Here is a 14,201-nt window from a genome sequence, read left to right as displayed (position 1 = left end):
AGCTGTTATTAACTGTGTATTTGACAACAAACTAATCGGCACGGAACAGTATATTCATTTGGCGTTCCTCAGTTATTTAGGTTTTGAAAGAGAAGGTAAACAATTGGGTGAACGCTGGTGTCTGTAAACCAGTAAGATCCAAGTTTTAAGTGAAGACTGGTTTACACTTATTTTTCATTTCATTTTCAACAAATTTTAGATATAAATAACCCTAAATCTCTAGAAAAAGTAGGTCTGTAACCCTAGAAAACCCCTAACAGACTTGTCTAGCGGTACGGATCCATACCTCTAGAATCAGATTCTAGAGGTACGGATCCGTACCCTATACACTTCCTTTTTGTTTTGAGGCGGCTGGTTAAAGAGTCCCTATTGTGAGGGAACAACCAACTGGAAGTTCAACATCTAGGTACTGAATAGGTCAGTGGTGTTTGTAGTACCAGTCTATAGTGACTTATGGTCTGAAAACATTTATATTATGGAAAAATAAAATGAGGTCAACTTTTTGGATAATGAAAAATCAAAACTAATTTATTGACATCTGTTGATGTTTGTATGCTGTTCAACTGTTAATTTTTTGACACATAACATATAGAAAGTATACATTTCTGTCAATGCTTTGATTACATCTACCAGAAAATCTAACGTTTTAGGTAGCTTGTATGCCCTATTCCTACGAATTCGTGGCTCTTAACTGTTTAATTCGCGCATGCGCATTGCACATCTCATCAGTCAAAATTACTTTTTTGTAATAGTGAAGCAAAACAATTAACTCAGACCGTTGAACATCGAAAACAAACAAAAACATAGTTTTTATCAAGGTTACTGACCTTTTACACCGTGACCTCCATTATCAGAATCACACAGATGCTTTCCTATCGATTTCGTGGCTGCGATTGGCTCGTCTATAAATAGCATCACTGATTTCTCCAACCAAAAATATACTGCGCAATAAAAAGTTTGTGGTCCCTACTATTAATGGTGCAAATTTGGTAAATTCCAGGTTTGTTTCTTTCAGATAAATGATTTATTCAAATAGGTATTGTCATTTCCTTAAGCAGAAGGAAAACTATTTTTAAAGTTGCTTTAAACGTTTATAGATTCTAAACAAGCTTTAACAGTTTCAAAAAGTATGAAACCAACACATTTACACTGTAGTACTTTATTGTATATATACTCATTTATTCTACACAATAAAGGCACTGAAAAGTGCTGTGTCTCCTCACAACATGCACGTCAGTGCACAGAGTCAGATGCAACCAAATGACCACATTTGAGCTAATAGAGTTTTAAATGGTTTCCATATTTTAAGTGTCGCTCAACTTTTTTCGTGAGTTATAGATGATAGCGGGCAAATACCTTACGTGATGTCATAAGATGGATGCTGTGTAGGATTTCTGTCAAACATATTGGCAAATATTGAAGATATTACTTATTATTGGGCGTATTTTTCACTGTATTTCAATGAAAATGGAAAGTTATCAGTAACTATACATACATGTATTAAATAATAAATATACCGTTCATCTGTAATGTCGCGGTACTTGACATTCAACGTAACATTAAACAAGAAACAACACAACAGTGTATTTCTTGTCTTTACCACAATATTTCATGTCATATGTATCAATAACTGTGTGAAAATGAATAAGATATCATTCAAGAAACATCCATGTGTACTTCGAACAACAACAGTCAGCCATTGTTATCGTGTGACGTCACATCACTAATGTCGCGGTATAGGTCAACAATTGTGTCAATCAAACTATCATAGGTTAAAAAACACTAAATATGATTCAAACATTGAAAAGCTATCCAAGTCAGACTAACTGGAACACTCAAAAGTCATTAAACGCCAATTTAAACGTTTTATATTATCTGTTTACATTGGCACTATCGAAAATATTCTCCTCTGGGCAGCAGACACACCAGATATCTTGCAATTAAATCACAAGGTCACGGGCGTGGTCATAATGTAGCGGAGCCTAAGAATCGTACTATTACTTAATATTTTCTATTTGATAGTTATCTAACATGTTAAAATTCACTGCTCAGTATCATGGGTGTATTTTGAGGAGATGGTCAGGGGCCCCCATCCCTTCCTCCCCCTTCAAATCCATCGAGTTAAGACGTTTTGATGTTTCGCCTGATACCGATATTTCATTCATTTTTGTGTAATTGGGGATGTTACGTAAAATTTTGTGTCCTCTAACCTATAGGCGGGACTTAATTTGCTTATCAATTAATTAATGAGGACAAATGCCGATCAGCTGGTAGACGAACTTATAAACATTGCCAATATTTGCTTAATTCATGGATTTTTGCAATAGATACGTGAAAAATACAATTTTAATAAATATTGACAGATATTTAGCAATGTAACAGCAGGTAGGAACATTTTTCGCCAGCATGAGTAAAATAGGTCACAAACTTCCCCGGTAAACACCACGTAGGTGGCGCAACTCAAATACCGCGAAATTAGTGATGACGCGAGATTAGTGATGTTGAGTATACGTTAAATTACCCGTTTTTCTCGCATATTTTGCGTTCGTAGTTACTGTATGCGCGTTTCCGGAAAACTTGCATGGACTTCGGAGACGCGGATTGCTCGCACGAGCGATGTTTCTGTAACCACGAAATCGATAGGAATAAGGCACAGCATCTTTAAAATCAGTGGTTGTTGCTATCTACACATTTTCCTGCTTCTGTCACATATAATCATCACTGGAAACGAGATAAAAGAATAATTGGGACAGTACATTAATGAACAATAATGTGTCCCGTAAAAATGCAGTCAATATAGTAACAAGTATCAATGATTACTTACAATAAATTAATAATCGATACCTTTTAGGTTACAAGTGGCAAACTTGCATAAAGGGGAGTAACTGTGAGATGTCTATTATACAAAGTATCAGTGCCGACTATAAAGGGAAGTAACTATGCAAATATTAGTAGGCTATAAAAGAAATTGTTCTTTGTTTCATACAAAATTCAGCTATTTCAGAACAATTGTGTTACAGTTTCTAGATTTTCACTCCGTCGCAGACCTATTTTCCACAAAATATCCATATGTTTGCTTTGAACAAGGAAACGAAAAGAAAAGTGGGTGTTGAGAAGTGGTTTCGTCATACTTATTGTTATAGTGTAATAATTGTTTGTTGGTCGTTTTATTGTTGATGTACTTTGTGTGGCAAACAAGTTAATTAGTTGTTAATTTTGAAAAGACAATTTCAAAGCTAATTATTTCTACAAAAATGGAATGAAAATGAAAAGAAAAATAAATGATATACCCAGATAGCAGACATGCGTTGGCCCAACGTTGGGCCAACGGCAGACTCTTCGTTGGCCCAACGAAGATTTCCGACGTTGGCCCAATGCCATTTCGCTAATTGGCGCAACGTTGGCCCAACGGTTGGTACACTGTTGGCCCAACGACTGGTATCCTACACTCATCGTTGGCCCTCCATTGGGCCAACAACTGATATCCTACACTCATCGTTGGCCCTCTATTGGGCCAACAGCATTTTTTCGTCTATCACGGTTGGTCCAAATTTGGGCCAACTCTGTTTCTTTGTTGGCCAAAGATAGATGCCAACGCTATCCCAACGATTACGAAATTGAAAAAGGACTAAAACTAGTATTGTTTAATACATGTTTTATTTTCAAATAGTTGTGATTTTGTTAACATTTAACAAAAAGAAATCTAACATTTATTTAAAGTTTGTTTTCAATTTTCCTGAAGAAATATAACGGAATATTTCATCACTACAACATGTAAAATATTGATTCCAGTCTTTTATAAATCTAAATATTTTTCTTATTTCAGTCACTAATTAAATCCTACTAAAGTGAATTACTGTCTGTGTATTAACTCATTATATATCCAAGTTCTGTTTGTTTGTTTTCTTTTCTCACTGAAGTTGCAGCTTTTTATATTTTTATGCTAGGCACTCCATTATTACTCCCTTGAACAGCATCCTGTAAAAAACAAAATCATAATGTTGATTAAACCATCTACGTCAAATTGATAACAATAACTAAAGAAATGCACATAAACCTCTGGACATAAACTTGCGTAAAATGTATGAAATTAATTTTTGTCTGTATTTAACCGAGAAAAATATGTTAGAATTAACAAGAAAATGAGTTATTTTATTTATAGAAATTTAATACTCAACACAAGTGCCATCCGCCAGCTTTAGATTAACATATGTTCGAGTCATATGGATATAACATGCATACAGGATATAAAAAGAAATTCTGTATAAGATTCCACAACTTTATCAAAAAATATTTTTAAAAAAAAAAAAAAAAACTTCTACTTACAGTTTATAGCTGGAAGACCGGGTTTTTATTAAATCTAGACCTATCACATGTATAATAGTTTCCTTTACTTCACATGTCTATAAAGCTAGAAATCTGGCCTAGAGAGTAAAATTAACCACATTTTCTGGGATTTCTTACATAACTCGGGTTACCGAGAGTTCATGTTCTGGAATATTCAACAGATTTATTGTAAACATTTTATGATTGTTTAAAATTAGATATTTGTAATAGAGTTAGTAAGGGTTTTTTTCAATACTTTTTTCACAATTTTTTCAAGGTAGTAGATTTGAAATAGTTTAAAATATCATTACGGCTGCAGATAAGTTTTTAGTTATATTAGCCCAAATTTAACTGATTACGAATTGGTGCAGAAAAGTGTTTAATAATTAATTAAATATCGCATGTTACACCTACACAACCTGTGTATACCTGTGGGGGCTTGTGATAAAACAGTGACCCGTAAAATATATATATATACATGTATTATTACTTCTAATGGACCAACGTTGGGCCAACGATGTTTTCTCTGTATAAGTCTTTCACTGAAAATCAATATCGGGTCAATGCAGAGATATCTGTGACTGAAATTTAAAGTTGGTTCAACGTTGGCCCAACAGCTGTATTTACAATACTTATTAATCATTGTTGACAACGATTATCCTTTGACGGTTTTCCGTCGTTGGCCCAATGACTTCATGTTTACAGGGTAATTGCCGATCAATATTTAAGATAAATAGAGATTTAGTTTTTGTTAATCTAATTCTTATGTACGAAACTTATGTATTTATTACTGGTTTACAATTTGTAAATACAAATGTTAAATTCGACGCAAGACAATTTATTTTTCAAAATGTTAAAATTGAATTAATAAAAATTTAAGAAATTCTATTGAAAATTAAAACGTTTTAAATTTATTTTGAAAATATGAATTTGATAAGAAAAAAAAAACAAATACTATAAAAAGTAAAATTTAGATATATATTTAAAGTAAAAGAATTAAAATTCTTATCTTTAGAAGTTAGCGTAACGGTCCCCAAAGCTTAACTGATGATCGATGATTATTATACTTAAAATGTGCTAAATTCCTTGCATTTCTAGAATGTAAGAGGTAATTGCTGGGCTACTAATATTCATAACCTTATTAATAACTCAAGGATATGCAGATGTTATGGAGCATTTCGACAATAATATTAACTACACAGCACTATTTAAGCAACGTCTGCGTGACCAGTTCGTACAGAAATGGCACGAATCTATTAATAATATGTCGAAACTTGATTTATACAGAAAATACAAAGATGTTTTTTTGTTTCGAGAAATATTTAGATAATGTAGGAAACAATAAGTTACGTAAAGAGTTATCTCGTTTTAGATTGTGTTCGTATTCGTTAGAAATTGAAGTTGGTAGATATAGTGGTTTGGATAGACAAGATAGACTTTGCAAATTATGTTCACAGAATTTTGTTGAAAATGAATTTCATATCTTGTTATGTTGTCCAGTATATAGAGATTTAAGAATTCTTCATAAGATACCATCAGCTTTTCCAACTGTTGACAAATTTGTTCGAGTTATATCAAACTCTAAGAAAAAGTAAGTATACAATCTATGTAAATTCTTGAAATTTGCTTTTAGCCGTAGAGCTGAGTTGTTACAAAACGCTTGATATGTTAACTACATGATGTAACGTATGAATTTCTTTTTTGTTAACGCTTTAAAACTACTTTATATTGTACGAATTGTATGTTTGCCATATTCATAATTGTATATTGCCAAAGGCAGATAACTGCCGATTTGCAAATAAACTTGACTTGACTTGACTTGAATGTCAGTGAGGTGATAATTGTGGCACATTCTGCTCATAAAATTCCCGACATTTCAAAGATGTTTCTAATTAGTCTGTACTATCATCAAAATGTATTTGCAGAAGAAAAACAAAGCGTTTTATATTTTTACATTTATTTACATCATCACAAAAGACACAAATAATACTTACATACGATCTACACATTCAACACTGAAAATAAGAAGCAATCAATATCACATTTAATACACTATACAATTTTATACATTATAATACACATGTCAACTCTGAAAAAGAAAAAAGAAGCAATCAATGGCACATTCAATTCACAATACAATTTTATACATTATAATACACATGTCAACCCTGAAAAGCACAGTCAATACAATTGTATACATTATCATACACATGCCATGTCAACTCTGAAAAAAGCAAAAGAAGCAATTAATATCACAGTCAATACACAATGCAATTTTATACATGTCATGTCAACCCTGAAAAGAAAAAGAAACAATAGTACATTCAATATCAATACAATATAATTTTATACATTATACAATAGCACATTCAATATTAATACAATATAATTTTATACATTATACAATAGCACATTCAATATCAATACAATATAATTTTATACATTATAATACACATGTCATGTCAACCCTGAAAAAGAAAAAGAAGCAAGCGATAGAACATACGCATTCAATATACAATACAATACAATACAATACACTTCATGTACACATTTCCAATGTCACTTTCTTTGATTTTAATTTATTCATAATCATCTTCTTGTACCGCGGAAGGTCCGAGCCCCGCGATGTTGCTGCATCTACGTAGACGCTGTGTCGTCGTCAGTTCACCGTCTTCGTATTGGTCACAAGCCTCAAATAATGCCCCATGGAGTCTGGCGTATCGTGCTCTGTGTAGCCTCGTCAGTAGATGGGCTGATATAAGCCTGATTTGGAGATCTACCGTCTCGGCCTCTCTGCGAAGCAAAGGCACAAGCAGGTAGAACCCCGAATCAGCCCGGGTGTTGATTCATCTGTGCCACCCTGAAAGTAAACAGAAATACTAATGTTACATTTATCGTTATTTAATACATAAGATAACATTCAACATAAACTTGCATACAAACAATTTATGATCAAACAGATCAAGCAAAACACATGGCAGTACCACAACACAACTAAAGGTAAGTGCCAGTAAATTTATTAATTTATTAAGACAAAACAGCTTTATGTTAATTTATGTCCATCTCATGGAATCATCAATTTACAGAAGTCTGAAAAGTTTGGTTACCTTCAACGTCGTTGTTTGTCCTGATGGTCTCCCTGAACACACTCCAGTGGTTCGGCTGCCACATACTTCCTTCTATCCACGTACCCTGGACATACTGCGTCACGTGGTCGGCCGTAATACCCGTAGTGGCACCTGGAAAAAAAGAAAACACTTATGAATAAACAATCATATAATATTAGAAAAGCAAATAACATACTTTAATTATACGGAAGCGACGGCGTCGCGTAAACGGAAGTTTTTTTAAAAAGAATCTGTACTTCAAGAACTTGTGAAAATCAATATCTTTACCAGTTTTGCATTTTCTGTGATGCCATCTCTCACAACCGTCGCAGCTAATAGCGTGCATACGCTGTGATACAATGCCATTGCAACTAATACAGTTGTATATAGTAGCCATGGTTGAGACTGATTTTGAAAACCAGGGCATGTAGTTTTATAGAACAGAACAGAACAGAACAGAAGTTTTATTTCAACTTGTACACAAGGTACCTCGTTGTACAACATACATACAATATACAATATACATGGTCAACGTGGTTGGAAATGCTATGATACCATATGAAAATAAAGAGGTGGTAAACACGTTATTATACTTATACTAACATCACTAGTAATTCAGAAATAAAATATTACAGTCACATACTTAATTAGGAATTGCTAATAGTTTACGAAAATCTATAGAAAGCAAAATTGGGTAAAAATCTTCGGAGAATGAACGAGAAATTTTTAAGTTTCGGAAGTTGCTGTAAAATAGGTAAAATTTTTCTCTTGGGCACTAAAAGAAACAAAATGGAATCAAAGTTCACGGACACATGCTATAGTATAACTCTAACATTCAAATCAAGATCATCCTATTACCCTCCCCCAATTGTGCAAATCGTGCGTTATAGTATCAGGTTACGTTTCTGATTGGCATAGAAAACATATCTTGCGAGATTCCTAGTATTAGCATTATGTCCTGTATTAAGTAATTGTATGAACTTATGCATACTAGGGCGTCTGTAAAAATAAGGCTTGATAAACTGGTGGCGTAACTGAACATAAACATTTTTTTTACATTTTAGAACGAAATGATATTCATCCTCGATGTCACGTGACCCACAAAGCTGACAAAGTCTATCAGTTCTTTCAATTCTATTTCTACCATGTCTTCCAGTCTCAATACGTAACTTGTGCGCTGAAACACGAAGTCTCGTCAGTGATTGGCGGAAAGATTTTGACTTTATGAAACTAAGATATTGACACGGGACAAAATCGTCTTTGATATACACATATAAACAGTTCAAAACACTATTGGATTGTAGACTAGCGCGCCACTGCTGTACATAACAATCTATGAGTCTTTGTTTGAATAAAGGTAGGAAAAGTTTAGGATCTACGCTGGATTGGTAATTCCAAATGTCCGCGAAACCGTACTGGCTGAGTAAAGACTTTACCTTGCTGGCCCACGTTGTAGTATTGCCGTTTATGCATTTATTTAATGACACGTTATAAATATACTTAAGAATAATGTTATCCGACGATAAAATTTGAAACCAATATTTGATAATATGAAAGTATCTTGTAATAAATAATGGGTAACGAGCTAGCTCACCGTAAACGGCAGCGCTACTAGTGCTTTGTCTGACTCCCAAAACTGTTTTGCAGAAGCTTAGATGTACACGTTCTAGATCCATCGCCTTTGAAAACCCCCAAACCGGACACGCATAATTTAAGATAGATCCGACAAAAGCATCGAATAATTGCATAGATAAGAATGGACTGAGCTCATATTTGTTAACATTGCTTAGTAATGCATTTCTCACTTTCAGCGCCTTTCCAGTGACGTACTGGTTATGAAGAACAAAAGAACCAGTATAATTAAACACGACACCCAAATAGTTGAAGTCGTTTACGACTTCCAAGAGCTGGTTATTATAATACCAACACTCATTATGTTTTACGGGGCCCCTTTTGCGGAATACAACTACCTTTGTCTTAGCAATATTGACCTGTAGGCCCCAGAGCTGACAATAATCGTACAACTTGTTTAAACTATTTTGTAAGTCCTGCACTGAATTACCAACTAAAACCATGTCGTCTGCAAACAATAAGATTATTACACATATATCATAAATTGATAAACCGGATGTGTTTGTGTCTTGCAAAAATAATTCAAAATCTTCTAAGAAAAGAGCAAATAACGCCGGGGAGTTGTTTAGGCCTTGTCTAAGGCCAATGGATATTTAAAAAATGTCTGAACATGTATTACAATTTTTAACGCAAGATTTGACCACAGCATACATAGCCTTGAACATTTTTAGTATTTTCCCATCTAAACCCATGTTGTAAAGTTTTAACCAGAGTGCATTACGGTATACAGAGTCGAAGGCTTTCTGTAGGTCAATAAATGCACAAGGCATCCTTAAATTCTGTGAAAGAACATGTTCTATTAAGTTGTGCAGTACAAAAGTTGCGTCTACCGTGCTCTTACCCTTTCGAAACCCAAACTGAGAGTCGGAAATGAAATTATTATCCTCGAACCATTTCTCGACCCTAGCTGTAAGTATACTTGTGAAACGTTTACCTAAGTTACTAAGCAGGGTAACCCCTCGATAATTATTAGGCGAAGATTTGTCCCCCTTTTATGGATGGGTACTATAAAGCCTTATTACCAAACCTCTGGAAAATGTCCTGAGTTGAAAACTTTGTTAAATAAAGATGTAAGATGACTACCAAGTATATCGATAGTTTCTATAAAAAAATCATTAAGTAAATGATCGCTTGGACATGGCGATTTGTGCCTTTTAAGATTTTTAACGGCTGCAATAACTTCTTGCAGCGATATTGGGACATTTAACTCTTGAAATGTTGGATTATCCAAGTTAAAATCACTGGTCTCGCAAAATGATTCGGCGTCATCGATAACAGTTGTTCTAATATCGCTGAACAATTCTGAGAAATACGATTTAAACTGTGCAACCGAAATAGAGTTACCCGCATTATCAGTTTTCGCCTTAAAATGTCGCCAAAAGTCTCTAGGTTTCTTGTTTTTTAACTCAGCAAGTTCGCGCGATTTTTTCAACCTATTGTTACCTGGCCTTCTTTATGCCCTTTTGTTAAATAAATTAAAGGAAAAAGATAAGACGACGTGGGTTCGACTATCCGGTTTAATGTTCATAACTAAATGATCTCAGTGCTTGTATATTTAGAAAGTAACACTTGCGGTAAAGTTCTATCAAAATCAGCTTGATCATATACATAATCTCGTACAGTTTCTCATTTATAATCCAACTGAATATGTACTGTAATCTGGATCTCACTGATCCCCCTGATCTCTCAAATCTCCCAGATCTCAAGCTCTGAAAATAAGTACAAATGCACTCAATACTTTTGCAAAGAGATCATTAACATACAAGTATACAACATACATTTAAACTATACCATAATCATAATTATACATTCATCATGATAATTATACATTCATCATTACACATTACAACTTCAATACATATAATAATCATCAAGCAATGTCGCACAAATAGGTGCTGCTATTTCCTGTCTAGTGGCCTGCTCAATGGTTATTTAATTAACATAAAATAAGTAGAACCTATAAAATAACAAAAAGATAACAATATCACATAGTTTACATGTTAAAATACATACCAATTGTGGATTGGGCTCTTTGCTGAATTCACAGACACACACACACCAAAAATGTACTTTCTCAGTGAGCTGGTTACTGACACCGCCACCATGTGTTACTATAAGACTGCAAAACAAGGTGTACAATAGAATAGAAACAGTGATGTCTTAGAATTACTGTAACAAGTTAATAATATGCCGCCATCTTAGAATTCATCAATCATGTCAGCAATGCATGTACATGAATTAAGTATTAAAAACACAATGCAATTAAACACAGCTCATTTGCAACTTGTCTAAGAAATAAATTGCAAGGCAACAAAAACATTTCCTAACCTCAAAAGAATCCAAAACTCCTCCATTAACACAAACTATATAATGATGGAACAGTTCCACCTGTCCACTTGATAACATGTCGGACAACTGAAGAAAAAGCGGGGTCATGTGACTAGAATTCATAAACAGCGGGAACTTATTGCAATGTTTGACTGGTTGCTACTAAGAACTGGTCAAAGGGAAGCAACTTCTGAATAACTTCATCCACCTTGCTACACTATATGAACGTTTCCTTTGTCGTACGATATGTTTGAATCGCTTTTTTGCATCACACAACTGAGTCCTATTATGATCGCTTTTATATGTATTGAATGCCCGCAACGCATTTACATAAACAGTTTTTAACCTTAAACAATCCGCATCGAACCATGGAGTGCAGTTACGTGACGTGTGCCCTCGATTTGACTTGTTCCGATTGAATACCTTTTTGAACAGCGGGTCTGTCGTCTCAAGTATTATCTGCGAAAACCGATTTACCGAAATATCAGTGTCCAAGGATTCATCAAAATAGTCATATTTAAATCATTTAATCTTCCAATAATATTATTTCTGAACAAATCCCGTTTATCGGTTTCCCATTTATAAAAAGTACAGGTATCGGTATCCTGCAGGTTTTCAACTAGGCGACTCGGTTCAAGGCCGCTTATACTGAATGACAAAGCTGCATGGTCGCTAAAAGTATTAAAAGGCAATATTTCAAAAGCATTGATTACATGAAAATCTAACGGTTTCAACAACATGTAATCTATAACACTGCTCGAACTGCGATTGTAAAAGGTAAATGAATCCGTGTTTTTAAAACGCCCGTTAGCAATTCGCATACCTGTCGCTTTGCAAAAATCTAACATTTTAATTCCACGGTTATTGCACACGTTATCAAGTGAGGTTCGGGGAAGGGTTTCGTCGGGAATATAATTCAAATCATCAGTAAAATTTACAGATTTGTCACATAGTACATAATCTGCCCTATTTCATACCCTGCAGTTCCAGTCACCTGCTAAAACAACAAAACCATATTTTTCGAAATGACTAAAATCTTGCAATCTCAAACAAGTTAGCATCAATTATGTTTGCGGCAGGTGACTCATCGGACCATAAATATAGGCCACATAAATATACATCTTTTACAAAATTAAAAAATTGGGCATCAAGTTTCAACCAGATTGTCGTGTCAACGTGGTTTCTTACTACAGTTATACCATTTTTACATGTGTTTCTTAAATATATTGTAATTCCTCCACTATTACGCTTAGCTTTTTTATGTTTGAATTTTCTAAAAAAGTTGTGAGCTGTGAAATTTTCAATATCGATATTAGAGTCTTACCTGTCCACGATTCACTTAACACAATAATGTCATAATTAGAAATTAATGAAACAAATTCAGAGTCCGCTAATTTGCCGTCCGTAAGACCATTACAGTTCCACACAAGAACACTGGTCGAATTCTCCGACCAGTCCTAGTTGCACTTGATGGGTTTCCCATCTATATAAAGTGTGTCATAAACAAGCCAAGCTTTTTTTTGTTAGCCTTGATTGCATCTTGTAGCTGGGGTACTAACGTCCTTCGTCGGGCTGCAATTTCCGGTGGGAATTGTTCGTGTAAATAATAATCCGATCTTTAAGTAAATGTTTCTGCCGACGAACAAGCTCTCTATCAGAGAAATACGCAAACTTAACAACTACGTTACGATGTCGACGGTTCGGCTCGGAGCTAGGAGCTCCCATACGATGTACACGTTCCAGTTTCATTGAATCCACTATAGATTTTGCTATTTTAAGTTTATCAGTCCTGAATGTACGAAATCTGAGATCTAAATTTTCACCAGGCTCCTCCTTAAAACCAGCAATTACTAGGTTGTTGCGCATGCTCTGTGATTCTAAGTAAGTAATTTTACCTTTTAAGTTTGTGTTTTCCCTTTTCAAGTTCATCAATACGCGACTGGTAGTCCACAGAAATAAATTCCACTCTATTTACTCTTTCGTCCATATTAGAAAACGTTTGATCAGTTGTTTTGTTTTGATCATGGATCTGAACATGCAAACGTTTAAGGTATTTCTCAAATGAGGACACCTTTTCCTCAAGTAGATCCAACTTATTCAATCTCGATTCAACATTAGTCAATTTAACTTCTAAACACTTCAAAACATTCATAATATCACTGTTTGATGGTGTAATATTCTGAGTCTCACCTCTTGACGACGACAAAGATGAAGACGTACATGCTGACGAAGACGCCATCTTGTGACTAACTTTGTTTACGTGGGTGACGTGGCTAGGTGGTGAACAAACCTCTGTATTTTCTAAATGTGTATCATCGAAAACGTTATTTGAAAGATTATACAACACACTGTTTGATTCGCCCAAAAGTTCACTTACAGTTTTGTTAGTACTATCTGATGACGACTCCCCTGACGAACCTCCAGCTCTATACACCTTGCTAAGGTTCACAAATTCATCACCATGTTTGAGAGTTGACATTAATCGCTTTCATAACCAAACTGATGACAAACAATAACCAAATACAAGCTAACGATGTTCACAAACTTACGCGGGGATAATTGACCTTACGCCAGTGTTGATTGACAGGTTCCAACTGACCAATCAGATAACAGAACTGATAAGCCTTGTTGTTAGCCACAATTTTGTCCGTCAAACTTAGTGCCGGACTCGCCAGTCAAAGAATATAAATACCACCGAAAAATCGTCCAAAATGGTAAAAAGGTGACGTTACGACACCTTTACATCAGACACAGGGAAGAGAGTGTAATACTTGAGCGCTTCCCTTTTCCAAATCCACTCTCAGACCT

The 14,201-nt window shown here is 34.7% G+C and overlaps 2 protein-coding genes across 4 annotated transcripts in view; both read right to left on the bottom strand.

Annotated features, from left to right (window-relative positions):
* LOC123564194 (uncharacterized) overlaps positions 1 to 2,889 on the bottom strand; it is a 35,733-nt gene extending 32,844 nt beyond the window's left edge. Inside the window, exon 1 of one of the 3 annotated variants that reach the window (XM_045357566.2) lies at positions 2,825 to 2,889. The gene's annotated coding sequence lies outside the window, so the exon portion shown is untranslated. Of the gene's footprint in view, positions 1 to 827; positions 2,726 to 2,824 lie in introns of those variants that run through there. The other 2 variants (XM_045357568.2, XM_053536839.1) reach the window with 2 other exon arrangements.
* Positions 2,890 to 10,568: 7,679 nt separating this feature from the next.
* Positions 10,569 to 11,537, bottom strand: LOC123562813 (uncharacterized). Its single transcript, XM_045355413.2, has 3 exons — positions 11,394 to 11,537; positions 11,079 to 11,184; positions 10,569 to 10,774 (listed from the first exon to the last, which is right to left on the bottom strand). Exons 1-3 carry the CDS (start codon positions 11,417 to 11,419, stop codon positions 10,583 to 10,585), a joined length of 324 nt encoding a protein of 107 aa, XP_045211348.2. The 5' UTR covers positions 11,420 to 11,537; the 3' UTR covers positions 10,569 to 10,582.
* Between the last annotated feature and the right edge of the window lie 2,664 nt (positions 11,538 to 14,201).

Source organism: Mercenaria mercenaria, chromosome 2, assembly GCF_021730395.1.
Source record: "Mercenaria mercenaria strain notata chromosome 2, MADL_Memer_1, whole genome shotgun sequence".
Classification (NCBI taxonomy): domain Eukaryota; kingdom Metazoa; phylum Mollusca; class Bivalvia; order Venerida; family Veneridae; genus Mercenaria; species Mercenaria mercenaria.
The sequence above is the reverse complement of the archived record's forward strand: the minus strand, read 5'-3'. Positions and strand labels throughout refer to the sequence as shown.

What these genes read in the sequence shown, in the direction of transcription:
- LOC123562813 (XM_045355413.2), bottom strand. Translation starts at nt 11,419, where the DNA reads ATGGAGGAGTTTTGGATTCTTTTGAG. An exon ending in GAGTTTTGGATTCTTTTGAG is followed by an intron (nt 11,185 to 11,393) that starts GTTAGGAAATGT and finishes CTTGTTTTGCAG; the next exon opens with TCTTATAGTAACACATGGTG. An exon ending in AAGAGCCCAATCCACAATTG is followed by an intron (nt 10,775 to 11,078) that starts GTATGTATTTTA and finishes ACTTATTTTCAG; the next exon opens with AGCTTGAGATCTGGGAGATT.